At 47.4% G+C, this 27,051-nt stretch overlaps 1 protein-coding gene across 1 annotated transcript; it reads left to right on the top strand.

The window, feature by feature from the left end:
* The first annotated feature begins 641 nt into the window (after positions 1–641).
* niban1a (niban apoptosis regulator 1a) lies at positions 642–25,276 on the top strand. The gene is made up of 14 exons (XM_014997734.2): positions 642–794; positions 11,814–11,944; positions 12,663–12,791; positions 12,871–12,985; positions 15,046–15,210; positions 15,472–15,587; positions 19,292–19,396; positions 19,485–19,647; positions 19,721–19,908; positions 21,102–21,248; positions 21,329–21,439; positions 22,208–22,315; positions 22,402–22,513; positions 22,611–25,276. The coding sequence occupies exons 1-14, from the start codon at positions 740–742 to the stop codon at positions 24,032–24,034; spliced, it is 3,069 nt and encodes a 1,022-aa protein (XP_014853220.2). The 5' UTR covers positions 642–739; the 3' UTR covers positions 24,035–25,276.
* The last annotated feature ends 1,775 nt before the right edge of the window (positions 25,277–27,051 follow it).

Genomic DNA, 27,051 nt, shown 5'->3' on the forward strand with positions numbered 1-27,051 from the left:
GAAATAAATCGATAATTGTGACAGAACAAAGGTTTGGAGTTGATTGATACAGATGAGATTCCCTGACATCCTACATTTCCCACAATGCAACCTGCCTGTTAGTGAACCTGCTTTGTTTTTCTCTGCAGGGTTTTTATTTATGTATCTGAGAACAGATTCAGTTTATGATGATCTGTAGTTTTAAGTTATCAGGTTTAGTTGAAAATATTTAACAATATTATCGTTTATCACAATTACTGGGACAATTTATCGTCCCGTAAAATGATCGTGTCAGAAACAGGCAAGTTTCAGCTGTTCCTCCATTTAACGCTAATATAAACTAACCAATCACAAGCTTTCAAACCTATGACATCATCAGCTGGGAATTCCCAAACTGTTCAAAGCCTCCTGTATGTAAACTTCTGGATTTAAGGAGGATGATGAAGGCTGAGCTGGATTATTTTATATTCCGGGATTATAATCTTTGTTTCTGGTTGAATTTTATTTAGATGAAAAATTTAGATGATAAACCTGCGGTGACCATCAGGAACCTGCAGGTTTGAAAAGGAAAACTGGTTTTCTGCGTCCCTGAACGATCCTCCAGGAGGAGGAGGAGGAGGAGCACGAGGAAGAGAAGGAGGAGGAGGAAGAGCAGGAGGAGGAGCCGCCCTCCTCTTCCTCTCCGCAGAGCCGCTGATCCAGTTCGCACCTGCGGCCCGAGTCTACCTGTGGATCCGGCAGCAGCAGCAGCAGCAGCAGCATGGGGGTCTCCGCGTCCAGCCTGCTGGATGAAGCCAAGTCCGCCTACATCAGAGGTAAGACCCGGGGGCCGCGGACTCTGACCGGGCGCAGGGGAACCTGGACCGACCTGCACTAAGAACAAAGTTCTGGTCTGCGCGGTTCGGTGAAATCAGAGCACTGGATCAGAGTAAACCTGCCGCTGGTTTTCATCCAGAGGGACCGGCTCGGTTCTGGTTCTGCTTGTGTTCTTCCACGGAGGAACTTCCCGAACCGTGCGGGTCTGCTGCGGTGATCTGCTGGAAGCATCGGGTGACTCCGGGCTTCCTGCGGGGATGTGCGTGGCTCTGGGCGTGTCTGCGGTGACGGCTGGCTTAATGTGCTGATTACCTGAGCCGCAGGTGCAGGAACAGCTGGTGTTCCGGTTCGGATCAGGCTGGGTTAACTGGGAGAACCTCAGCAGGAATTCGGAGGTTCCGCGGTCCATTCTGGCGGTTCTGCTGCAGAGAAATAATTTGACCCGGTTCAGTCATTTTTCTCACGGTTCGGAGTCTTTTTCTGACTTATTCAGTGAAAAAGGATCATTTCTGGAGAAAATGTTCAGGAGAGAAACAGACTTCCTTTATGGAGGGAGGACTGGTTCTGGTTCTGGTTCTGGTTCAGGTTCAGGTCTGGTTCTGGCTCAGGTTCTGGTTCAGGTTCTGGTTCTAGTTTGGTTCTGGTCTGGTTCAGGTCTAGTTCTGGTTCTGGTCTGGTTCAGGTCTAGTTCAGGTTCATGTTCTGGTTCCGGTCTGGTTCAGGTTCAGGTCTAGTTCTGGTTCAGGTTCTGGTACTGGTACTGGTTCATGTTCTGGTTCTGGTTCCGGTCTGGTTCAGGTTCAGGTCTAGTTCTGATCAGGTTCTGGTTCTGGTCTGGTTCCAGTCTGGTTCAGGTCTGGTTCAGGTCTGGTTCTGGTTCTGGTTCGGTTCAGGTTCTGATCAGGTTCTGGTTCGGGTCTGGTTCGGTTCAGGTTCTGGTTCTGGTTCGGTTCAGGTTCTGATCAGGTTCTGGTTCGGGTCAGGTTCTGGTTCGGGTCAGGTTCTGATCAGGTTCTGGTTCAGGTCTGGTTAAGGTCTGGTTCTGGTTCAGGTTCTGGTTTTGGTTCGGGTCAGGTTCTGATCAGGTTCTGGTTCGGGTCAGGTTCTGATCAGGTTCTGGTTCGGGTCTGGTTCAGGTCTGGTTCAGCTTCTGGTTCTGGTTCGGGTCAGGTTCTGATCAGGTTCTGGTTCTGGTTTGGTTCAGGTTCTGATCAGGTTCTGGTTCGGGTCAGGTTCTGGTTCGGGTCTGGTTCAGGTCTGGTTCAGCTTCTGGTTCTGGTTCGGTTCAGGTTCTGATCAGGTTCTGGTTCGGTTCAGGTTCTGATCAGGTTCTGGTTCTGGTCTGGTTCCAGAGGCTCATGCCTGGAATAGGTCCAAATGGAGACGCCAGTGGCTGAACAGCCATCAGATTGCAGGTCAAATGGGAGAAACTCAGACGGAGATGATCTGCTGGACCGAAAGGTCACAGCCGCTTTAGGGTCATCGGGGTCAGCAGATCAAAATTGCAACTTGAAATCTTGAAAAAATAAATTTGTTTAATAAACAGCCAACTTAAAAAGAAAGTCCCGTTTTTCTATCAAATGTTTTTGCGCTACGATTACATGTTTCTGTTTGTTTTTCAGCAGTATTGAAATGAGTTTATTTACAAAACTACAACTTTTGGAATCAAATGAGTCACGTGATCAACAACCGGATGTTACTACTGACAAAAACTACGAAGACGACAGGAAGTGGCAGCTCGATGATTCTTCCTCTTTTCTCTGGACAAAGTGCAGGTCTATATTTCCACCATGTTGAATCCATCGCTCTTCTATAAAACCCTGCAGCTGCTTCCAAGTAGGCGGAGCTTTTTAAGTGAAACTTCAGACAAATCCATCTGTTCTGAGGCTGCAGTACATGAATAAACCAGCCATGACATATAAACAGTGCTTCAGATCTATGGTTCCAGATTCAGACCGGGTTCTGAACTTCTGGACACCAAACCGAACGGCTCTGAGGAAACGAAGCGCTGAGGCTTCATGGTTATGCAGACGACAGATTCGTCTCTCATTAAGCCTCATAACATGGATGGCTGTGAATCTTCTCATGTTTTAATGGAAACAGAAGATTTCATCACCCTTCCTCCACACTTTGTAGATCAGGAGCCTCATGTGGACAAACAGGTTCCAGGTGTCATCACCTGTTCTGGTTTCAGGTTCCACATGGAGCTCAGCAGGTCGCTACGCTAACCGATCCAGTCAAAACATGACCTGGATATAAAACACCAGCTTTCATCTCAGCCCTGCTGGATTCTTGTTTCTCACTTCCTGTTGGATCAGCCAGGCTTCCTGCTCCCGTCTGTCAGAAAGGAATCGGATTCATTTTTCTGCTGATGTTTTTGGGTCGTCGTCGGAAGCTGTGAATGTTTGGACCATAACTGCACTAGTTCCACTGGTTCTGGTTCTGGTTCCAAACCTTTCAGTCTCTGTTTTGCACCGTGGTGTGTGACCCCAGGGGTCAAAGGTCAGCTAGCCACTCTAAGTTGGTGTTTAAAAAGCAAAGAAAAGGTTAAAACTGACGTCAGTCTTTAGAGACTCTGCGCCGACACAAACTTCACCGCCGCTGCTGTTGCCATGGTTACGGTGCATGAATGGGGGAACATGAAGCGATTGATCCGGCGCTGCGGCCCGTCGACCCTGAAGAGCTTCAGAACGTCGGGCCGCTTCATTCCAGAACCGTGACGCTGCGGATCCGACTGTTTGGGCCAAAACAGATCCGACAGCATGAGGACGGGGTGGACTTCAGGCTGGGTGGGGAAGCATGATGCAGTTCTTCAGATTAATGGGCCGGATCGACCCGGTTTCTGCAGAAGTGACTGAAGCAGTTTGACTTTCTGTTTATAATCCAGAAACCTTTTTTCACAGACCCCAGCGGTTCTGCTGACATGTTTGGGCTTTAAGTTGATCATAAACATGATGAAACTGGATCCAGATCAGGGTTCTGTAGAACCTGGAGTCCAGTTTATTTCTGTAAACATTTCAGTAACAAAGCAGACACTCAGCAAATATGTTGATCAATATTCCAGTTATTTTTAATCAGCTGTGTTTTAGTCCAGATTTAAAGGAACTCAGTGTTTCGACTGTTTTTCAGTTTTCTGGAAGTTTGTTCCAGATTTGTGTCGCATAGAAGCTGAAAGCTGCTTCGCTGTGAAGGTTCCAGAACCTCAGAGGTCTGCAGGTTCTGGTCCAGCTGAAGATCTTTAACAGATACATTTAAAAATTCATTAAATCTGATAACTAAGAAACACAATCAACACACATAACAGACAGAAGCTCATTGAAGTTAATGACGTCATTTTTCACATATTTTGGTTTTTGGTCGTTTATGATTTTTTTACCTCAATTCCCAAATATTCAAATGAGTCAAATTTTCCCAGAAAAACGTTTTTACAGTGCAGTGGCCTTCCTCCTCTTTCAGGTTTTCTATTCTCACTTAAAACAATTTCTGCTTACACGATGAGAATGGATTTATAAATCTATAAATCTATAAATCTCAGCACCAGAAGCATCAGCACAAAGTCTAAATTGACCTGAATTATCTGCCACCAATTGATGGTTATCAGAAAAACGATGATCCGTTTCTGATTTCATCACTGAACCTCCTGATGAACTGAATCAACGCCTCCATGTTATTATCTCTGTCAGCGCCACATGTGGACCCAAACTTCTGCAGGTTCTGTTCTGACCTGATTGTCTTTTTTATTGTTCTAGATGGAAAAGTTTCCATTTTACTGGATTTATCTGTTTTTTAGGATTCATGTAAGTCCAGATATTTGTTCTAAAAGCTTCTTTGTGAAGCGAGGAGCTGAAGTCAGGAGTCTGAAGTCCAGCAGCAGATTAAAGCGAGAGGAGCCCAGGAGGTCCAGAAACCGTCGGACCGGCTGCAGCAGCTGGCTCCGTCCTGGCGTTCCCGCTCTGCGTTTCCTCCCGTTCCCCCGCCGAGCCGCTCTGCGTCCAGCTGCCATTACGCCACCGCTCAGACATGCAGAGGGAAGCCAAGGCTCCAGGCTCGGCCCAGACTCTGAGCGAAGCGCTGTGGCATCGTAACGTTCCTCTGTCAGCTGCAGGAATGTTTCCAGAAATGCTGACAGGATTTTAAAACTCCACGTCGGACCGGCTCTGCTGCTCCCAGCGACGCCCTGCTGGACCGGCGCCAGACCTTTAAACTCCAGAAAAATGTTTTAAACATGACATCAGAGCTGCAGAGTTCATGTTTCAGATGTTCTGGTCCAAACAGGAAAGTGATCAGAAAGTTCTGAACTCCAGCATCCAAGCCGGTTCCTGCTCATTTTTTAACATAAATATAAAAGTTATTGTAGAATTTACAGCTGAAATGGACTTAAAGATAAATGGAGCTTTTTAGCTGATGGGAGAGAGAAACACAGGGTGGAAATTATTATTTTTTAAATTACATTTTCTCTCTTCAGATTTTCAGTAACTGGATAAATAAACTTTTTTTCCCAGTTCAGTTAATTTTCCATCACATTTTAATTATAGGAAAATATTGTCTGAGAGAAAACAAACTTTTCTGTCTGTTTTCTGCCTTTCACAGCTTCCTGTTAGCTAACTGCTAACTGGTTTCCATTACAAATGTCTGAAAATCTTTGTTTTCTGAAAAAACACAATTTCGCAAATGTTGCATTTCCATCAAGTCAGAAATGAAATTAAAATCATATGTGATCATCCTCCGACCACTTCCTGTCTTCTTCTTCATGGTTTTTGTCAGCAGTAACATCCGGTTGTTGATCATGTGACTCGTGATGTGAAAAAATAGTTTCCCTTACAGTTTTGCAAAATAAACTGATTTTACGGTCAAAAAACAAACACAAACATCTCATCGTAACTGAAAAACTTTGAATTGAAAAACGAGAGATTTGTTTAAATTTCCAAGTTTTCATTTAGCAAATTTATTTTCAAAATGTCAAACGGTGATCATGCGGTCGAAACGCAGCTTTCAGACGGAAGGCTGTGAAAGCTGCTCCTTCTGCAGAGGAATTACAGAAATGCTTCACACCTTTTGGGTTCCAGGAGAAACTTTGTCCCGGTTTTACAGGAAATCTTCCTTTAACGTGAGGATTCACAACCGATGAGTTTCTCCTGAAACTCAGACTCTCGTCTCTCTCCCAGGTTTCTGGTCTCTCAGGTTTTTCCAGACCTGAGTCCAGTGAATCCGCGGCTTTCCTGCCGTTTTCTCTGTTTGGAAAGTTTTTCCTGAGGACTGACGCCGTGGACAAACCGGTTCCCACTGTGGAAACTTTCCCACTTCCCTTCTGTTTACATGTTGGTGTGTGGAAACATGTGACATGCGGCGGCTTGTCGGCGGCGCCTGCAGCTTGAAATCATTCATTCTGGTTCAGACTTTGTGACAAACGTTGATTCATAAGAAGGTAAAAAGTTTCATCTGTTCAGGTTCAGACGGGCAGAAAAGCAGCGGCTCAGATTTACTGGAGCCGAACCGGATGTGGTTCTGCAGATGTTTCTGGGCCAATGATGGCTGCAGGTTCACCCCGGCCTGTCTTAAAGGGACGGTACCCTCTGGTCGCTGCTGTTGACAGTCATTGAGTCGTCATTATCTTACCTACAGCATCTCTGAGCATCTTCATTTGGAACTTAGACCAGAACCAGAACCAGCCAGAACCTGGCTGTTATGTTGCACCATAAAGCTGCAGTAACTTTTATCAAGAAAATGATTTTTGCATATTTGTTCAAACTGTCACCATGTTGAGACAGATAATCTGTGAACAGATGGATTATCTCTGAGCTGCTGCTGTCTGAAGAAATGCACCAAAACAACCAATCAGAGCCAGGAGGAGGGGCTTAACTGTCAATCAAGCTCATGTAGGCGCAGCTAAAGGCTAATGGAAGAAAAACGACTCACCGTTTATCGGCCAACACAGGTTTATATGCTAGCTAGCTTTAGCATAGCAGAGAATGGGGGAGGGGGATGAGCAGCACCACATGAAATTGTGATTGACAGCACTTAGACCCGCCTCCTGGCTCTGATTGGGTGTTTCTAGTTACCACTGGCAGAAAGCAGAGGAGCTTTTTGTCTCATGAAGTTCTGGTGACATTCTGAACAAATATGTAAAAATAAATATGTTTTCTAAAAGTTAGTGCAGCTTTAAAGGTTCTGATGGGTTCTGGAGCGTTCTGCTCTGATTTTAGGAGGAAATGCGTTGATGTCATTTTCCAGAAAAAACCTTCATAAATGTAGAAACTGTGGAGAATCGACACCAGAAGTGAATAAAGTTGCTGTAGTTTCATCCATGTTTGAATGTTGTGCCTTTATTTTGGTAGCAGGATGTGAGGTCAGCAGAGTGTTGCTATGGAAACGGTTTCACATGCAGATCTCATGTGAAACCGATAGACCTGCATTCCGACATGCCTCTGGTTTGGGCCGGGTCCGGTCCGACTGGCAGAGCGGCTCCCCGCTTCACATAATGATTCACACCAGAACCAGAGAACCGGGTCGGCCCAGAACCGGGCCAGCAGGTTCCACACACCACAGGCTGTATGTAAATATCTGACCCCTTTGGATCAGAGGAAAATCAAAGTCATTGATCCGAATCCTGCAGATTTAAATCTGTTCCCCCAGGAAAATAAAACGGTTTCAATAAGAGGTGAAGAGGCTGGTCTTCATATGGCCTGGAGGAAACAATCCTGAGTTACTCTGGGGTCAAAGGTCACATGAAACCTGTCTGGGCACAGCAGCAGAGAATCAGATCTGCAGTTTTTCGTTCTGTTTGGACCCAGGTTCATGCTGGATGAGAATTTTACAGGAAAATGAAGACAATCTGTTTTTATAAACATTTAATTCATTTTTTAAAATTATTCCTGTTAAACTTTCAAGGATTTCATAAGAAACGTCCTGGAGTTTCTAAGGATGGATTCACACCAGCCCTCTTTTATCTGCTGTAATCCAACTCCAGTCCGTTTGTCCAGAACGTCCAGTTCGGTTGGTGAGGTCTGACCTCTGACCTTTGGTCCTCTGAAACTCTGTCTGGGTTCAGTTGAAGTGGTTCAGTTTGAATGTGAACCAGAGACCGCTCCAACAGCAGGAAGTGGACTACAGCGCAGGGCATTCTGGGTAAATCCAACCAAAGCTAACATGTTAGCCAAGCGCTAGCAGCAGAAATGGCTCCTGGTCTTTAGCCTAAAGAGAAATCCTCTATCTGAGCCTCCATCTTGTTTCCATCTGGTGAAACAGGAAGTTGCTCTCAGCGTCTTCAGAGGTTTTTGTGTCGTTTCCTTCAGTGGTTCTTGGTGCAGCGCCCCCACAGGCCAGGAGGGGAACAGGTTGGTTTGACTCAGCGCCACAGCAGCTGGAGGAGGAGCAGATGTTCTGGTTCCTGTAGAACCAGGTCGACCGGACTGAAAGAGGAAACATCCTGGATGTAAACTCAGCCTGTTGGGTGATACTTTGTTCACCGCTCTGACTGTCGGCTGCTTCAGTAACTGCCTGTAATCCGTATCATTCCTGTTTCCCATCTGGACCCAGATCTGGTCATTTCTGACTGGTTTCTTCCATTTCTAGAGACTAAAACAAGTTTTTATTTCTGTATCTGGACCAAATAGATGTTTTTCCTCTGCAGTGATTTTGTTTTTCCAGGCGATGGTCGTCTCTGCGGTTCCTTCCTCCATAAAGCAGCTCTGATGCTTTGTTTGCTCCACTTTATTTGATTTCTGCTCCGTCTGCAGCTCATTTGGATCTGATTAGTGTGTTACTCAGGAGGCGGAGCAGACTGGTGGGTCATCGCTGATGAATGTGAACAACAGAAAATGAGCCAATTGTTTTCAGGAGTCTTTTTATTTTTCTCTTGTTGGACTAAAACTCTGATCTGCAGAAGTTTCTCAACGTTTGAATAGAAACCGTCTGAAAAAGCTTCAGACTTTCTCTCAAAGTTCATCTCCAGGTTCTTTTCTCCTTTTTGGTTTTATGATCCAACCTGAAACAGAGAAGAAGAAACAAATTAGAGCTGCAGATGTTTTGCATGAGCTACGTCGTCTCTATTCAAATCTCCTGTGAGTGCATGGACAGAGTTCAACCCGTCCAGCCTGAAACAGATGAGATCACCTCAGCAGAGTGTGTGTGTGTGTGTGTGAGAGAGACGACAGCTGACGGATAAAATACGTTTTTCTTCGACAGCAGCTGCAGAACCCATCATGTTGAACAGAAGTAGGTCAGATGGCTGCGGCCTCCGTCCCGCTAACGTCTTTGTATTTTCTATTTTTAACTTTCTATATTATTATTAAAATGAGAGATCATGAAGTAAACATCAGTTTTTGCTAAAAGCCTGAGTTTGCGCTGTAGGTCCTGCTGCTGCTGTTTGGGGTCAGAGGTCGTTTTCCAGCTGAGCCTCCCGGTGGAGGAGGAAGCAGGATATCCACGCCGTTCGGTCGCAGTCGGCAGGGATTCATCAGGAGCTTTTATGATCCGCATTGTTCAGAACCGAAGGAAGAAAACAAGGAGATTCAAAATGCAGCTGCTGCTTGGGAAAAAGCAGACTGGCCCTTTAAATATCTAATGTTTTATACAGATGATATTAAACAGAATCTTCTGATCGATTATTGCTATTAAACTGTCGATATTTACATCATTTCAAAGCAGCAGGTCTGGATTCATGATGAGGTTTTATTTTCCTGATAAATGACTCATTATCATATTTTATATATATATTATTGCTGCTTCCTGATTCGCTCTCTGGGTTTTTCATCCGATGTGATGCTGGCGTCCATTTTAACTGGGACCTGCTGTGTCCCACTGGGAGGACCATCAGAAACCCGACGTCAGCTCTGGCCCTGCACCAGACGACGACGATGATGAAGTGAAACATCTGCATGTTCATCCGTGACGATGAGGCTTAAAATGCCAGTTTCCTCCAACTGGAGCAGAAGATTCCCAGTGTGACCAGTTGGAGCCTCCAGCAGAGACGAACCGGAGGAAACAGAACCTGCAGAGCTTCACTGGTTTTGCTTCTGTAGAATATCTGGGTTTTCTCAGCAGATCCAGACTGACGAACTGGATCTGCTGCAGAAACATGACAGTAAAATCAATAATCATAATGGTCATTTATTAGTGATGGTAAAAGAAAACATGATGAGTATGTCACATTTCATTTTGATGAGCGCCATCATCACATGATCAATACATGATCAAACATATTGGTTCGTGTTCCAGTTATTACAGTAACTTTAAACTGATGGATTTTTAGCTTTGATTTAAAGGAATAATAATAAACTAATCGCTATAATCAATACCTGCTGCTGATTATTACTGTTTAATGCTGGTAAAACAATTGCTTGTTTTATTATCAATAATAATAAAAATAAATTACTTAAAAATAAAAAACGAGTTGCATAATGTAAAAATAAAATGCATAGTTTGAGTTTATTAATATTAGCCCTGAAAATCAGACTCAAACTAGTAGCTGCTAATTACTAATGCATTACTTGGTACTGCATTCGTAGTTCCCATTAGTGGACGTTATGGTTCATAATTTATTCATGTAATTATAAATGTCTTTCTCAGTCATAATTTGGAAAGACTAGAAAATATTTTTAAACATTTCCAGGATCGATAGATGTTTTGGTAGCGGACATTTTGGATTTGAAGTTTCATTGAACCTGCAGGTTGTCATCAGAGAATCAGGCTGGAGGAAAGTCTTTGTTCTGGAATGACCCGGTTTGACTCGGGTTCAGTGATGCTGAAGCTCGGTTTGGTTTATTTGTTCCTGTTTCTGCAGACGACTGATAAAATCTCAGGCTGTTGAAACGCGTCCAGGAGTGGAAACTTACAGGGAAACATGGATATTTAACGTCTTCCTGCAGCCATCGGGTCAGAACACGTTTGCTGTAAAAACAAAACCGTCAGGAGGCGACGCAGCACCTGCTTACCGTTAACAAGTATAAACCTGGAAACCGGGCTTTGACTGGGACGTTCTCTGGTCTTCAGTGTCCGGCGCGGTGGTGGAGGGATGATGCTGTGGGCCGAACCCGTCTGGAAACGGGAAACCATCCGTCCAGCAGCTGGAACTATGACCCAGAATAACGCTGTATTAGAAAAGAGTCAGGGTTTTGCAGTGGTCTAGTCAAAGTCCAGACCCTGCTCTGATGACGAAAGGTCCGAAATTGGCGAGAAAAAAAAAATCAGTTTTGCAATTAAAGGCATTAAAATCCAATATCAAGTCTGATATTTTCTGAGACATTTTGGCATCTGGATGTTTTTTCTGGCATTTTGTTGCTGCAAATGTCAGATTTTATTTTATTTTTTAAGATTTTTTCTGATAAATGAAAACCTTTTTATATATTTATATACTTATCAGATTTATGAATTAATGTCAATGAATGTTATTTTTGATCTGAGGATGTGCTCCAGTCAGAGGAGAAACACTTTACATATTTTTCACTCATGAAATGTGCAGAGCAACTGGTGAGAATATTTGATATTTAAAAACGATGCCATCAGATGGATGAAAAGTTTAAAGTGTAAATTCTGGTATTTTTAAAACTAAAGTGTAAAAAAATAAAAGGAAACATAATTACAAAATAAATTAAAGCAGAAGAAAAATGTGTATGATTTTCAAATTGAAACCCATTAAATGAAAACGGTGGATGATGTCAGGGTGGAAGCAGCTGCAGGACACGAATGTAACTGAAGTAAGAAGAACTGTAGTTACTCCTAAAAGTCCGTCTAATTACTCAAGCAAATGTAACTGAGTAAAAGTTTGGAAAACCAAACATTTGATTCATCTATAAATGATATTTTATGTTGTTAGATTTTTCTGACGCTCTTCTTCACTCAGTGGATTTTCTTGCAACAAAGTTTTGTATCTAAAAACCGTTTGTTTCTCTGAGTGAATCTGATTTGTCTGGACTCGGTTTGAGTCGGTTCTGGGTTTCTGGGTTTCGTCTTCCTGACCATCGGCTCTGTGGAGGCTGACCAACTGACCGTCATGTTTGTTTCTTCTTCTCTTGGTTCAGGCCAGGCGGAGGCCGAGCTGAGCGACTTCGCTCCGTACTACAGGAAGCAGTTCTCGGTGGCCCGGTTCGCCCAGGTGGAGGACGAACTGCAACAGAACAAACAGCAGATCACTCAGCTGCTCGAGCAGAAGGTAACGATGCCTCGCCGGGCGTCGCCATGGAGACCGTCAGCGCTCAGATGGACGCTAATGGATGTTGATGTTCCTCTGAGAAGTGGGTCGATGAATAAATGATGACCTGAGGGTCAGCGTGGCTTTCAACTCAGCCAGGATAAGGGCTGGCCTTTGACTAGGCCACTGTAACATATTGATTCTTGTATTCCAGCTGCATTGTTTGGGTGACTGAAGACGCGCCCAGCCCATCACACCCCACGACCTTATGACCTTTCCTAGATTCACAAAAAACCTGATTTTAATATCTAGATAAAGGTCATGAACAAGTTTAAATGCCGACATTTAAATTTAACATAATTTACATATTCTATATTGTCCTTAGATATTATAATTATGTTTATGTCAAACTCTTTAATGTACATGTTTTAATTTGTTACTGTTTCCTGTTTGAAAAGAAAGAGAACATGAGGACAGGAAACAGAATTTCTGAGTAAACAGTCTTACTTCAAAATAAGAGCAAGAATATAAATATCTAACTACTTGAATTCTTAACAGTTGATAAAGAGCCTCAATTTCTTCAACTGGGAGTTTACAAAACAGCCAACAAAATTAGCGCCTTTGAATTTATTCAGAAATATTAACTTAGGAGAAGCTAAGTGCGCTAATCGTTTTCAAAGTTAGCATCCGCTCCTCTTCATGGCTTCATTTCCTCCTTTATACCCGTTTCTACCACCAGAAGGCGCCAGAGGAAGCCATCGTCCTCTACGACGACGCCGTGTGGTACTTTGATGACAGCAGGAAGTGGAGGGAGCGGGTCGTTGCGGTGAGAGCAAACTACTGCCTGGAGTGTCATGAAAGCCTGCAGGTGAGTGAAAAACTGCTCTGGTACCAACCTGATGCGCCGTTAGGTTCTGCTCATAACCCGGTTCTGGTTCTGCTGTCAGTCTTATGTTAAAGGAGCCAACGCGCTTTACAAGCTGCTGCCTACAGGGGGCACTATTCTGACCACAGAGGAGAAGTACATGGAGATGGTGGACAAATGCTACCCTGATGACAGCAGTGAGTAGAAACTGTTAGTTCAGGTTTCTCTGTTCCCCCATATGGGTCCCATATTTATGCTATTCCTTTAGCTTGGTGGCCATTAGCCATTAGCTTGGAATTTTACAGCCAAACTGTTTGGTGGAGAAACTTTTCTTCAGACCAGACTCTAAATTGACCAAGCAGGAGGAGAGGTTTTCAATACAATCATTACAAGTTTAGAGAAGAAAGACATGAAGTCCTGCTTTCAGACTGAACATGTGTGCTCTTGGATTATGGCAGGAAAATTCCTCCATATGGGTTCAGCTGAACTGAACTCTGGTTCGGTTTGAATATTTACGCCAAGCCCCCTTAACTGCTTCAAAAGCAGGAAGTGGACTACAGCGCAGGGCATTCTGGGTAAATACAACCAAAGCTAACATGCTAGCCTAGCGCTAGCAGCAGAAATGGCTCCTGGTCTTTAGCCTAAAGAGAAATCCTCCAACACTAAAATCTGACGCCTCCATCTTGTTTCCATCTGGTGAAGAAGGAAGTTGCTCTCAGTGTCTTCAGAGGTTTTTGTGTTGTTTCCGTCAGTGGTTCTTGGTGCAGCGCCCCCACAGGCCAGGAGGGGAACAGGCTGGTTTGACTCAGAGCAGAGAGAAAGAACCACAGCAGATGATGGAGTTCTGGTTCCAGTAGAACCAGTTCTACTTTGTCTTTACCCTAAAAAACTCGTTTTGAGATCATCAGAAACCTCCAGGCATGTTTTGATTGTGAACGTCTGAGAAGCTCACATGAACTGTGGTGTGCCTCAGGGATGTTTTCCTGGCCTCTCTTCCTTTATTCCCATGATTGCTTTAGGCCAGCTCATCCACCATCAGGCTGCGGAGGATTATTTCTACGACACTCAGATGTCAGACAGCCTTGGTTGTTATTCCATTTTGAGACGATCTTCAATGATTTGTTGGTAAATTATGAACCTTTTGACCCTTTAATCCTCGAAACGATCAAATATTGAAGCTTTTTGGATTTGGTTCTCGGCTCCATATCTTCGTCTCAGTGAGGTCAGTGCTGCTTTGCTGTGAGGATCAGGTGAGTTCCAGGTTTCTGCTCCATCATTAGTCGGATTTACTGGAGGCTGAAATAGTTTGGAAACAGTTTAATGTGTTCTGACCTGCCTGGTTGACCTCTAACCCCCTGCTGCTTCCTGTTACCTGATCCAGTCTCTGCGTTAAAGCCGATCCAGTGGCAGTTCGTCCCACTCAGCAGAAATCAATGATGCAACAATTTCTGCTCTGAAAACAAAGCATCTCTGCTCTGCGTCAGAACAAACCGGCTGCTGGATTCCTTCAGGTTTCTGCTCCTCAGAAGGAAAGTTTTGTTTTGACTTCACTCAGTTTTTGCAGCTGAGTTTGGATTGAAGCTTTAACCAGTCAGAGCTCCTGTCGCTCGTATCTGGAGGTCAGGCTGTGGCATCGCACTGAACGGAAAAGAAACGTGTCATTAGTCCTGTGGAAAAACAGAACTTAGATTTCATTTAGCATATTCAACATAAACATTGGTTATAAATGGATGATGCAGGAAGGACCATGAGAAACGGACCTGATGTGTTTGTGTTCAGCTCATCCTCTGCAGATCATGATTATTATTATTATTATTATTATTTCGTCTATTTTTCTGACTACTTCTACTACCAACAGTCTCATTTCTTCTGTTTTCTACTGCTGATAATTACCATTTCTTGTACTAAACTATTTTTTATTTCTTCCTCTCCTACAGCTATGTTTTAGCAGCAGTATTTCTTCTTCTTCTTCTACCATTTTTTCGCTGCTACTTGAAGGTGAAATAATTTTTATTTTCCTCTGAGATCAAACTGGCTACAAACATCAAAAACCTGATGGAGGAAAAACGTCCAACAACAAATATGATTCTGAAAGGATTATTAATCATCCTGCGAGTCAGAAACATTAAATAATCGCTGCTGCTGTTGAAAGAATCCAGACAGGAAACAGGAAGTGATTAAACAGTTCTGGTTGAAGCTGGACCAATAAGAGGACGGTTCTGCTCAGTCCAACCTGGAGTTTTTCCTTCTGTTTCAGACGTGAAGGAGGAGTTCGCTCCTCCTCTGCTGGGGATGCCGGGGCAGTTCCCGGTCTACCTGCGCCTGCCCTACAGGAGGGATTACTACTTCTGCTTCAAGCAGGAGGCCAAGCGGGCCACCTTCATCTCCTTCCTGTCCGACTGCATCAAGCACCAGAACCAAGGTGGGAAACGACGTTCAGTCCTGCTGCTTTAACTTCCTGCTGATCAGATGAGAATCAGACGCTTAGCTGCTGCAGAAAAACGAGAGGAGTTTTATCTTCCCGTTTGCTGCTCAGCATCACAGCTGCAGGTTAACTAGCTTCCCTGTGGTTGCCATGGTGACAGGCTCGCCTGAGCACCTCGGGAACCTTAGATGATGCAGATCGCCGAGGCTGATGAACGAGCCGACAGACTGATCCTGAACTCTGCTGCGTTTCCGCCAGACTTCCAGAAGAAGAAGACGTGTGAAGTCCAGGCGTTCCTGAAGGCCATCCAGCTGTTCCGCCAGGACCGGGGCCAGTACGAGGCCTGGGGCATGCTGATCGGCAGCGACGTGCGGGTACGTCTGCAGCGTCGGGCCGCTCTGCAGCGTCGGGCCGCTCTGCAGGCCGCTCTGCAGCGTCGGGTGGCTCTGCAGCGTCGGGCCGCTCTGCAGCGTCGGGTGGCTCTGCAGCGTCGGGTGGCTCTGCAGCGTCGGGTGGCTCTGCAGCGTCGGGTGGCTCTGCAGCATCGGGGCGCTCTGCAGCGTCGGGTGGCTCTGCAGCGTCGGGTGGCTCTGCAGCATCGGGGCGCTCTGCAGCGTCGGGTGGCTCTGCAGCGTCGGGTGGCTCTGCAGCGTCGGGTGGCTCTGCAGCGTCGGGTGGCTCTGCAGCATCGGGGCGCTCTGCAGCGTCGGGTGGCTCTGCAGCATCGGGGCGCTCTGCAGCGTCGGGTGGCTCTGCAGCGTCGGGTGGCTCTGCAGCGTCGGGCCGCTCTGCAGGCCGCTCTGCAGCATCGGGGCGCTCTGCAGCGTCGGGCCGCTCTGCAGCGTCGGGGCGCTCTGCAGCGTCGGGCGGCTCTGCAGCGTCGGGCGGCTCTGCAGCGTCGGGCGGCTCTGCAGCGTCGGGGCGCTCTGCAGCATCGGGTGGCTCTGCAGCATCGGGTGGCTCTGCAGCATCGGGGCGCTCTGCAGCATCGGGGCGCTCTGCAGCGTCGGGGCGCTCTGCAGCGTCGGGCGGCTCTGCAGCATCGGGTGGCTCTGCAGCATCGGGTGGCTCTGCAGCATCGGGGCGCTCTGCAGCGTCGGGGCGCTCTGCAGCGTCGGGGCGCTCTGCAGCGTCGGGGCGCTCTGCAGCGTCGGGCCGCTCTGCAGCGTCGGGCCGCTCTGCAGCGTCGGGCCGCTCTGCAGGCCGCTCTGCAGCGTCGGGTGGCTCTGCAGCGTCGGGTGGCTCTGCAGCGTCGGGTGGCTCTGCAGCGTCGGGGCGCTCTGCAGCGTCGGGTGGCTCTGCAGCGTCGGGTGGCTCTGCAGCATCGGGGCGCTCTGCAGCGTCGGGTGGCTCTGCAGCATCGGGGCGCTCTGCAGCGTCGGGTGGCTCTGCAGCGTCGGGGCGCTCTGCAGCGTCGGGTGGCTCTGCAGCGTCGGGGCGCTCTGCAGCGTCGGGTGGCTCTGCAGCGTCGGGGCGCTCTGCAGCGTCGGGTGGCTCTGCAGCGTCGGGTGGCTCTGCAGCATCGGGGCGCTCTGCAGCGTCGGGTGGCTCTGCAGCATCGGGGCGCTCTGCAGCGTCGGGTGGCTCTGCAGCGTCGGGGCGCTCTGCAGCGTCGGGTGGCTCTGCAGCGTCGGGGCGCTCTGCAGCGTCGGGTGGCTCTGCAGCGTCGGGTGGCTCTGCAGCGTCGGGCCGCTCTGCAGCGTCGGGGCGCTCTGCAGCGTCGGGCGGCTCTGCAGCGTCGGGCGGCTCTGCAGCGTCGGGTGGCTCTGCAGCATCGGGTGGCTCTGCAGCATCGGGGCGCTCTGCAGCGTCGGGGCGCTCTGCAGCGTCGGGGCGCTCTGCAGCGTCGGGGCGCTCTGCAGCGTCGGGGCGCTCTGCAGCGTCGGGCCGCTCTGCAGGCCGCTCTGCAGCATCGGGGCGCTCTGCAGCGTCGGGCCGCTCTGCAGCGTCGGGCGCTCTGATCTCCTCAGTCTGGTTTTAGAAGAAAAATGCTCTTTATTGAGATAATCTAGATGGCGGTCGGTCCTGAACTTCTTAGTGTCGCTTTTTTAATCATAATTCTGGGTAAACAAAAGTTTCCCCTGGAGTTCCTCAAGGTTTTGTTCTTGAGATGCTTTCATTCAACACCTATAAGCTTCCACTGACTGCACTGCAAAACAATAAATCTTACCAAGTAGTTCTGGTCCAGTTCCACTTCCACTGGCAGATGAAGGAAGAATATCGCATCATCAGTGAAAAAATCTGCCAATTTTAACTGGAACTTTTTCATCAATACTAAGGAGTTGTTGACTCAAAGCCTGTAATTCTTGCTAAAAAGTCACTTTAATAAGTTGGTTTGATCTTATTTTGAGTGTATTAAGATATTAGCTGTAGAAACGAGACCAGACAGTTTATGAATATGAATCATTATCACACTAATGATTCACCTCTTCAGGTCCAGAGGATCCATCAGTGGGTCGGACTTCCTGCAGCCTTTCACAATAAAACACAAGTCTTTGTTTTTGGTCCCAAAACGGAAACGATGGAGATCAGAAGTGAACTAAATGAGGAGAGAAACCCGGATCAGGGATGTTGAGTCAGCTGACTACCACCGTGAAAATCTGTTACAGTAAAATGTTTCACGTCTCAACAGGAAACAGAAAAACTGCTGCATCTTCTCGTTTTCAGCAGAAAGTGTCACATTCCTGCCAAAAAGCCCGAGGAGCAGGAAGCAATCAGAGCAGCAGAGTCATGAATCCAGAGAGAAATGCCACAGGCGTTTCCATTTATTCTCTGGTCCTTGAACGCAGCACGCTGCCTCTGACTGCATGTTTCCTCTGTGCACTACAGGCCAATTTCATGAAATGAATTCGGCCTCGACCACTGCAGATGGTGTGTGCACCTGTGTGTGTGTGTATGTGTGTGTGTGTGTGTGTGTATGTGTGTGTGTGTTACGGCTCAGCGCGCTGCGTTCATGAGGCAGAGTTAAACAGTTTCTCCCTTAATAAACGCGCTGCTCATTGATTTTGGCAGGAATGTGACTCCATACCAGCAGGTCACCATCCTACTAAAAATCAGTCGGTTGTTCCAAAAGATCACTGGAATACCAGGACCAGACCCGGAACCAGGACCAGGCGAGGCAGCGTTTGTTCCCGGTTCTGGTTCTGGTTCTGGAACAAACGTCCTGAAAGCATCAGATCAGGACTCATTCCCTGCGTCTGCAGGAAGTTTCTAGGTTTGGGTTTGAACCCCGGAGGAGCAGCAGGTTTGTTGTTCTCCTCGCAGCGTTTGCGGCTCTTCCAGCTGCGTTTTCCTCTGGATCCGGCCGGAACCGCCCACGCCGCTCCATTGTGAGCTGCTGTTGTTTCAGGAAGCTGAGCTCAGCGTTAACTCACGCTTCCTGTTGCTAACAAACCTGCAGCTCAGAGTTTCTGCATCAGGCTGTGGTTCAGTCAGAGCTGAGCAGCGACTGGTCTTCTTGCATCACGTCTGAACACTGAACCATTGTTTAGAAAGTACGCTACATTTTGAGCTGCATGTTCAGGTTTTTTTCCAGAAATGAAACAAACTGCTCCAAACAGTCGCAGCTTTTAAAAGGCAACAATCAGCTGACCGGGTCGTCAGGGTCAGACGTGTCCCTTCCTGGCGGACCGGAGCCTCCAGAACCCTTTACCTCCATCGGATCGTCTGAGTACATTCTACCTCTGCAGCTCTATAAACTGATAAAAGGAAATGCTGTCACAGTTACACCCAAAAATGACCAGCAATAATTTATCTGTTCAGCCTGTCATGACAGAAAATGCTTTGTTTTCAAAGACATATTTTAAATGTCACAAACAAAATAGTTGGTTGGTTAAAGATTTAACTTCCCAGCTACACATTTAACTAACCAACTAAATATTCAGTTAGTTTACTAAATAGTTAGTTGGCTTCTCAGACCTTTAAGCTTCCAGCTGCTGTCGGTCGGTAGAAGGACCTAATCGCTTCAGCTTCATCTTAAAATCGTCTAAGATGGATGAAAAGTTCTGACTGGACCCGGGTGGAACCGGTTGGGTTTGATGCTCCAGATGTTGACAGCTGGACTGCGTTCTGCTTTCAGGTGATGGCCAACCTGGTGATGGAGAAGCTGCTGCCGTCGCTGGGGAAGGACCTGCTGCCTCGCCTCAGAGCCAAGAAGACCGACAGGAAGAAGGCTTGGTTCATCGTGAGTCCGATCAGAACCTTCAGATTTTCCTTCTAAAACTTGTAATCTGGGCCGGCGGTTGAAACGATCCGACTCCTCTACCTGCCAGACGATGGAGGCGGCCTACATCCTGGTCCAGGAGCATCTGCTGGAGGGCCTGGCGGCTCTGAAGGAGGAGTGCAAGGTGTCCGTCCGGCAGCAGGAGGTTCTGATGCGCTCCGACATGGACCAGATCCTCAACACCAGGCGGCAGCTGGAGGAGAAGATCCGAGGTAACGAGCCGCCTGCAGCACCAGGCTCAGAGCTTCTGCCGGTACTGTTCTGATGTCCGACTCTTTTCTCCAGCCAAGGTCTCTGAGCCAGCGGAGCAGCTGTGCTCCGAGTCCGTCCAGCCCTACCTGGGCTCGGTTCTGGAGGAGCTGATGGAGCCGATCAGCTCCGGCTTCATGGCCAGCCGGCAGCTGATGGAGACCAAGATGGACGAGGTGTGCCAGGCCGTCCTGCAGGGAGCCGACCACGACAAGCTGAAACAGGTCTGGAACTACCGGACCCCGTCCGGTACCTTCACACTGTAGAACTTCACCTGTACAAGACTTGGTTTCCAGGTTTCCTCTCCAGAGAGCCGAGCTCTGATGGGCCCAGCGTGGTGGGGCCCAAATCCAGACCCGGTCGCCTGGTTTCAGGACGTTCATGTTCACTCAGACCCTTCATGGTCCGGTCCGGTCCGAGCCGAGCTCCTGCTGCCGCTGAACCTTCACAAAACGGCCCACTGAGCCTTAAACTTCAAAATAATGCGCTCCTCTAAAGCAGACAGCTGGTAGTGGTAGGATCCGAGTCGTTTCACCGTCAGCCTCTTGATGATGGCAGAGGACTGCAGCTCTCTGTGTGCTCAAGTTAACTTCATTAAGTTCATAAGCAAGACTAGTAAGATGCACTTATGGAGAAGGTATAATCATTAGTAACCATGGAAACAATGCTCCGCCTTCATGTAGCCTACCATGTATGAAAAACACTGTTTGGCATCGAGACCTTTAGGTCTGCTTCAGTGTAAGTGGAAACGCCGATCGTGATGAAACGCATCAGGAGGGAGGCGGTTTCTGAGCGTCGATGGGTTAGCGACACACAAATTAGCTCAACCTGAACAAAAACTGGCAAAAACAACTTGGGAGAACAATGGCAGTCGCTCCATTCAACACTCCGGTTCCTCACTGCTGACCGGCCTCAGGACTGAGGAACGTCGGCGCTAAGGTGTTTTCAGGTCTACAGAGGAACCACCGATACGACTTTGGAGGACGAGGAAATGATTGACGAGCCGCAACATCTAGTTTTACTGAGACATTGTTAGCAAAGAAATAAAGAAGTGGAGGTGTTGGAAACATCGGACCAGAACCGAGTCGGGGGATCAATATTTACCGACGGCCTTGAACAGCAGCTCCTCAGAACTACCCATGCTGCACTCTGGCTGAACAACCTCTTGCTACTGACCGACCTTGCACAGATAGTCAGAAGTCTGAAGTTGAGTATCGCCGTTTCTGCTTAAACACCCACCAAATTCAGACCAATCACAGAACAGCTTAACTTTCAGAGGGGGCCAAACTTTCACCAGGCGGTTGGCCAAGAAGAGACAGACGACGTCCCAACCGTCGTCACACCACTTTGACAATGAGAACCGATTTCAGCAGAGGACTCTGCTCTGAATCCGTTCTTCTGTTCTTCTGCCTCTCAGGCTTTGGGTGAGATGGCGAGACCGAACTTGCTGGACTGCTGCCTGAAGATCAGCTCCCTGCAGGACAAACTGAAGCACCTGCAGGAGCGCTTTGGGTTCAGCACCTTGACGGCGGTGACCCATGGCGCTCAGATCGACCTGCAGCAGGTGCGCGGCTGAGCTGCGCGTTTTACGGTGAGTTCTGCGGGAACCTGCTGGAGGTCTGATCGTCTCCTCGCTGCTTCCAGCTGATGGAGAACGCGGCGTACACGCTGGAGCTGACGCTGAAGAAAGCCATGGAGGACAACCCGGAAACGGCCGGCGCCGTCATGGACAAGGCCAAGCACCGGATCCTGAAGGTCAGTTCAGGACACCGTCACATGTTTTCAGGCAGGTTCTGGTCTGGGCTTTGACTAGACCACTGCAACACATTTATTCATTTTCTGTTGATGACCCAGTTGGGTCAGAACTTGAGCTGTTGAACAGATGGGCTCACGTTTAACTCTAGAAGACATCGGCCCACTCAGTGACTTTAAAGAAAAAAATACACTTTCCAGGGGACCAGCCAAGGCATGCTACTTGCTAGGCTATTCAATGCTAATGTTAGCCTACGCAATGCTAATGCTACCATATCCAAGTATAACACTAGCCTGCCTGGGCTAATGGCCACTAGTGGAAGAAAGCATGGCAGAGGGTGACCAACCTAGGCATGCTAAGGCTAGTGAGTCTCATTTGGCAATGCCGTCCGCTCAGCTACCAGTGCCAGTTGCTAGGTTGCCAGTGCCGGTTGCTAGGTTGCCAGTGCCGGTTGCTAGGTTGCCAGTGCCGGTTGCTAGGTTGCCAGTGCCGGTTGCTAGGTTGCCAGTGCCGGTTGCTAGGTTGCCAGTGCCGGTTGCTAGGTTGCCAGTGCCGGCCTGTCGTTAGATCGGTAGCCTCCTGAAACCAGCAGCTGCCCTCTGCTGGCTGCACAACAGGCTCAGTTTTGGCGCTGAAACGTGAATTTTCCCTGTAGGACAATAAAAATAATTTCTATTCTATTTTCACAAACAAAGCTGTCCCACAGTTTATGTCTGAGACCAACATCTAAAGTTAACACTCCTTTGACCTTTGACCTCTTCTTCCTGCAGCAATTCGACTACGACAGCAGCACAGTGAGGAAGAGGATCTTCCAGGAAGCCCTGGTCTCCATCATGCTGCCCTTCATCAAGAAGAACCTGGCCGACTCCTGCAAACCCGTAAGTCTCCTCCAGACCCGCCTGCAGCTCTGAGCATCAGACATCCGGTTCTGTCCTCACGCCGGTCCGGTTCTGTCCGCCCACAGGAGCTCCAGGGTCTGGAACAGACCATCTACACTGACTACGCCAACTTCATCCACGTGGAGAACGTCTATGAGAACATCCTCCTGCAAATCCTGGACAAGGAGGTTTCTAAGGGTAGGATGCAGCACCGCACCCTCCTCCTTCTCCTTCTCCTCCTCCTCCTCCTCCTCCTCCTCCTGCTAACCTCTCTTGTTATCTGCCGGTCCTCCAGAGGTGAAGGAAGCTGCCAGCCTGCATAAACACAACCTGTTCAAAGAGAGCAGCCGCGCCAGCCTGTCCTCCATGTCCACGCCCAGCAGCCCCGCCCAGGCTCTGGCCTCCTCCATCAGGTCGCCGTCCCAGGCTCCTCCGTCTCCTCTGGCCGTCAGCAGGCCGCCCCCCAGTCCCACAAAGGGGGCGGAGCCAATGAGGGAGAAGGTAGAAGTGCTGCAGGCGGCCGAGACGCTGCTGAAGGAGGTGGAACCGACAGCGGACCGGCCAGACGCAAAGCTGCCAGCAGCCGAAGGAACCCAAACGTTGAAGGTAGAAGGGATCAGCTCAGCAGAACCAAAACCTCCTTCAGCCAAGACTCTGGACCCATCAGAACCACAGATCCAGGAAAATCTTTCTGTCCAAGCAGAAGAGCCCAGAACCCAGAGAACAGACCAACAAGAGGCAGAAACCACTTCATCAGAACCTCCAGCTGCATCAGAACCTCCAGCTGTTTGTCCAGAAGTTCCAACTGCTGCAGAACCTCCAGCTCCAGAACTTTGTTCTCCAGATACTCTAGCTACAATTGCAGAACCTCTGGCAACTGTAGAGCCTCCAGCTCCAGAACCTTCTGTTGTTGCAGAACCTCCTGTGTCAGAACCTTCATCTGCTGCAGAATCTTCATCTGCTGCAGAACCTTCATCTGCTGCAGAACCCCCATCTGCTGCAGAACCCCCATCTGCTGCAGAATCTTCATCTGCTGCAGAACCTTCATCTGCTGCAGAACCCCCATCTGCTGCAGAACCCCCATCTGCTGCAGAATCTTCATCTGCTGCAGAACCTTCATCTGCTGCAGAACCTTCATCTGCTGCAGAACCTTCCGTTGTTTCAGAAGCTCCAAGTCTGGACCAAACCGATGAACCCGTGGATCTTCCAGCAGAAGAAACCGGATCCCAGCCTGCAGCCGCCAGCCAGCAGCCATCAGCCATGCTGGCGGCTCCCCCTGGTGGTGAAGAAGCAGAAGACGTCAGCCTGAAGCTGCAGCTGAAGACGGAGGACACAGACTCCCTCTCCGCCTCGGATCCCAACTCCCTGGCCGTGTCAGTGGGAAGTGACTCTCCACGGTCCGACCTGGAGTCCACAGAAGGAATCTCAGAAACCTCGGAGCTCCTGGAGGTCCAGTCAGCGCCGAGCCCAGAGGAAACATCTGAGGACCAGACCTCAGCGGGAGAACCATCCGCCGAGGCTCAGACCGGAGAGGTGGAGGCCGGAGCCACGGCGGAGAGTCCGGCAGAACCAGATGGTGCTGCGTTCTCCCCACCCGCCGGGAACGGTCCCGGCGAGCCCGATGTCCGGCCGCCGGACTGCGTGAAGGAGATCCGCAACCTGGTGGTGGAGGTGATCGAGGTGGAGGAGCCGATGCATCAATATCCCAAAGAGGAATGAACTGATGGTGGGGGGATCCAGAACCAGAACCAGAACCGCCTTAAACTCCTGCATGAAGATATAGTAACTTATTTAAACAAATCATTTATCAGGTTTTAGCTGGAAGCTACTTTAGGAACTTCTGGACTTTGTATTCTGGAAGCTTTTCCAAACTGTTTGGCTTCATGCGAGCTTCATCCTGCAGAACTTCACCGGGTTCCTGCCGATGGGGTTCTGCAGGAACCCAGTGATTCTTTCCTATCCGACCGGGTCCAGAACTCCAGGATACGACGGCATTGATAGAAAAAAAAAAAGAAGCTAATTTCCATCAAAAAAAATCTCAGAAATGTTCAAGAAAAAAAACTGATTTCTGATTCAAAAATCCAAACTTTCAGAGCTCTGAAACTGGTTTTTCTCTCAAGAATTGCTGATTTTTTTTTGTTTATCAAATTTTTGGCTTTTCAAACCAACATTTTCTAAAAAAAAAAAAAAAACAAGAATATTTCTGTTGGAAATTTAGAGATTTTTCTCATATTTGTGAGATTAATTTAAAAATTTTCAACTGTTCAAATTCAGTTATTTTTTCTCGAAAATTAATCTAAAAAATGTGAGTTTTGTCAGGAATATAGTTCTTTACTGCCATTGTACCAGCAGCTGACCGGACCCAAGAAATGTTCATCACTCACCTACTTCCCGACGTTCCAGGACGAGATTCCTGCTGTTCCTACTGAATCCTCCAGATCTGGATTAAATCCGACATGAGGAATCCCAGCAGGGACTGAATTCATGTTCTACCAGAACCGTCTGGTTCAGGAGCAGCATTCTGGGACCAGCTGGTTCTGCTCCATGGATGAACTGGATTTAGTGGGAATGTAAAACACGCGGTGCCTTCGCTGTCCCTCCAGTGGCCTTAGAGGCGCTGCCTGGAGGCTGTTGCCATGGAGACGGGTATGATCCTCACCAAAGTGCCTGCATCGGACCGGTTCTGTTCTCCCAGTAAAGCAAACGCAGCAGGACGATGACGATGTCTGAGTTTTTATTTCTGGAATCAACATTTATTACACATGAATTCATTTCTCAGTTATAGATGCACCAGATTTTACCTTCAGATAAACTAAAGCTCTGCAGTCAGACTGGACATGTGCAGAAGCAAAACGATGCAGGTTGGACCAATCAGCAGGATTCTGTTCGGTTGGGTCAGAACCAGAACATTTCCTCCTGGTTCCTGTATTAAAGCTTAACAATAAAAGCATGAAGGTTTCAGTCTGACTCTCGTTTTTTTAAGTTTAATAAACTGAAAGCAGACTGAGTCAAAGTGATTTTCAGTGTTTTCCTGTCAAACTGCTGTTTGTTGCCATAGAAACCGTTTTAACATCACCGGCCAAATTCAAGATAAAAAGTCTGGCATCAAACCGTGAGACGAAAACGGCCCCCGCGCCGCACTTTGGACACCCATAAACATCAGAACCAATGAGGCTGGACTGGACCTGGTCAGACTGGACCGGATCAGACCGGGTCAGTCCGGATCGGGTCGGATTCCTGTGGTGCCGCCTGGACAGGACGGCGGACCGAAGACGTCCTCGCAGTCGGGACATTTTGGACAAAATATTAAGTCAAAATATTGAATCCATAAAAACAAAGAAAAAACATAAAATAGTTTTTATTTTCACTGCTGGAGTTTTTTCCTCTTTAATTCAAAATATCATTTATAATTTAAATAATCCAGATTAATAACATTAAATACATGTAATGAATATATTTATGTCTGACACATCAGCTGCTCTTTATTCCTTAAATCTTAAATATTTTCAATTTGTCTAAAATCAAAATCTAAATTTTTATGATCTCCTGTGGAAACTTAAAGGTTCTCTTTTGGCCCGGTTCTGGTTCTGCCGAACATTCAGGTCTTTGCTTCTACTTGTTTTGATCAGGGGCATCTTAGTTGCCTGGCTGCAGTTTGGATTGGTTTGGATTAAATCGTTTCAAACGGTTTGGATTAAATCGTTTCAAACGGTTTGGATTAAATCGTTTCAAACGGTTTGGATTAAATCGTTTCAAACGGTTTGGATTAAATCGTTCCGAACGGTTTGGATTAAATCGTTTGAACGGTTTGGATTAAATCGTTTGAACGGTTTGGATTAAATCGTTTGAACGGTTTGGATTAAATCGTTTGAACGGTTTGGATTAAATCGTTTGAACGGTTTGGATTAAATCGTTTCAAACGGTTTGGATTAAATCGTTTCAAACGGTTTGGATTAAATCGTTTCAAACGGTTTGGATTAAATCGTTTCGAACGGTTTGGATTAAATCGTTCCGAACGGTTTGGATTAAATCGTTCCGAACGGTTTGGATTAAATCGTTCCGAACGGTTTGGATTAAATCGTTCCGAACGGTTTGGATTAAATCGTTTGAACGGTTTGGATTAAATCGTTTGAACGGTTTGGATTAAATCGTTCCGAACGGTTTGGATTAAATCGTTTGAACGGTTTGGATTAAATCGTTTGAACGGTTTGGATTAAATCGTTTGAACGGTTTGGATTAAATCGTTTGAACGGTTTGGATTAAATCGTTTGAACGGTTTGGATTAAATCGTTTGAACGGTTTGGATTAAATCGTTTGAACGGTTTGGATTAAATCGTTTGAACGGTTTGGATTAAATCGTTTGAACGGTTTGGATTAAATCGTTCGAACGGTTTGGATTAAATCGTTTCGAACGGTTTGGATTAAATCGTTTGAACGGTTTGGATTAAATCGTTTGAACGGTTTGGATTAAATCGTTTGAACGGTTTGGATTAAATCGTTTGAACGGTTTGGATTAAATCGTTTGAACGGTTTGGATTAAATCGTTTGAACGGTTTGGATTAAATCGTTTGAACGGTTTGGATTAAATCGTTCCGAACGGTTTGGATTAAATCGTTTGAACGGTTTGGATTAAATCGTTCCGAACGGTTTGGATTAAATCGTTTGAACGGTTTGGATTAAATCGTTCCGAACGGTTTGGATTAAATCGTTTGAACGGTTTGGATTAAATCGTTTGA

The sequence above is a fragment of the Poecilia mexicana genome, unplaced genomic scaffold (assembly GCF_051168715.1).
Source record: "Poecilia mexicana isolate PSO_F unplaced genomic scaffold, ASM5116871v1 scaffold_4, whole genome shotgun sequence".
Taxonomy (NCBI): Eukaryota; Metazoa; Chordata; class Actinopteri; order Cyprinodontiformes; family Poeciliidae; genus Poecilia; species Poecilia mexicana.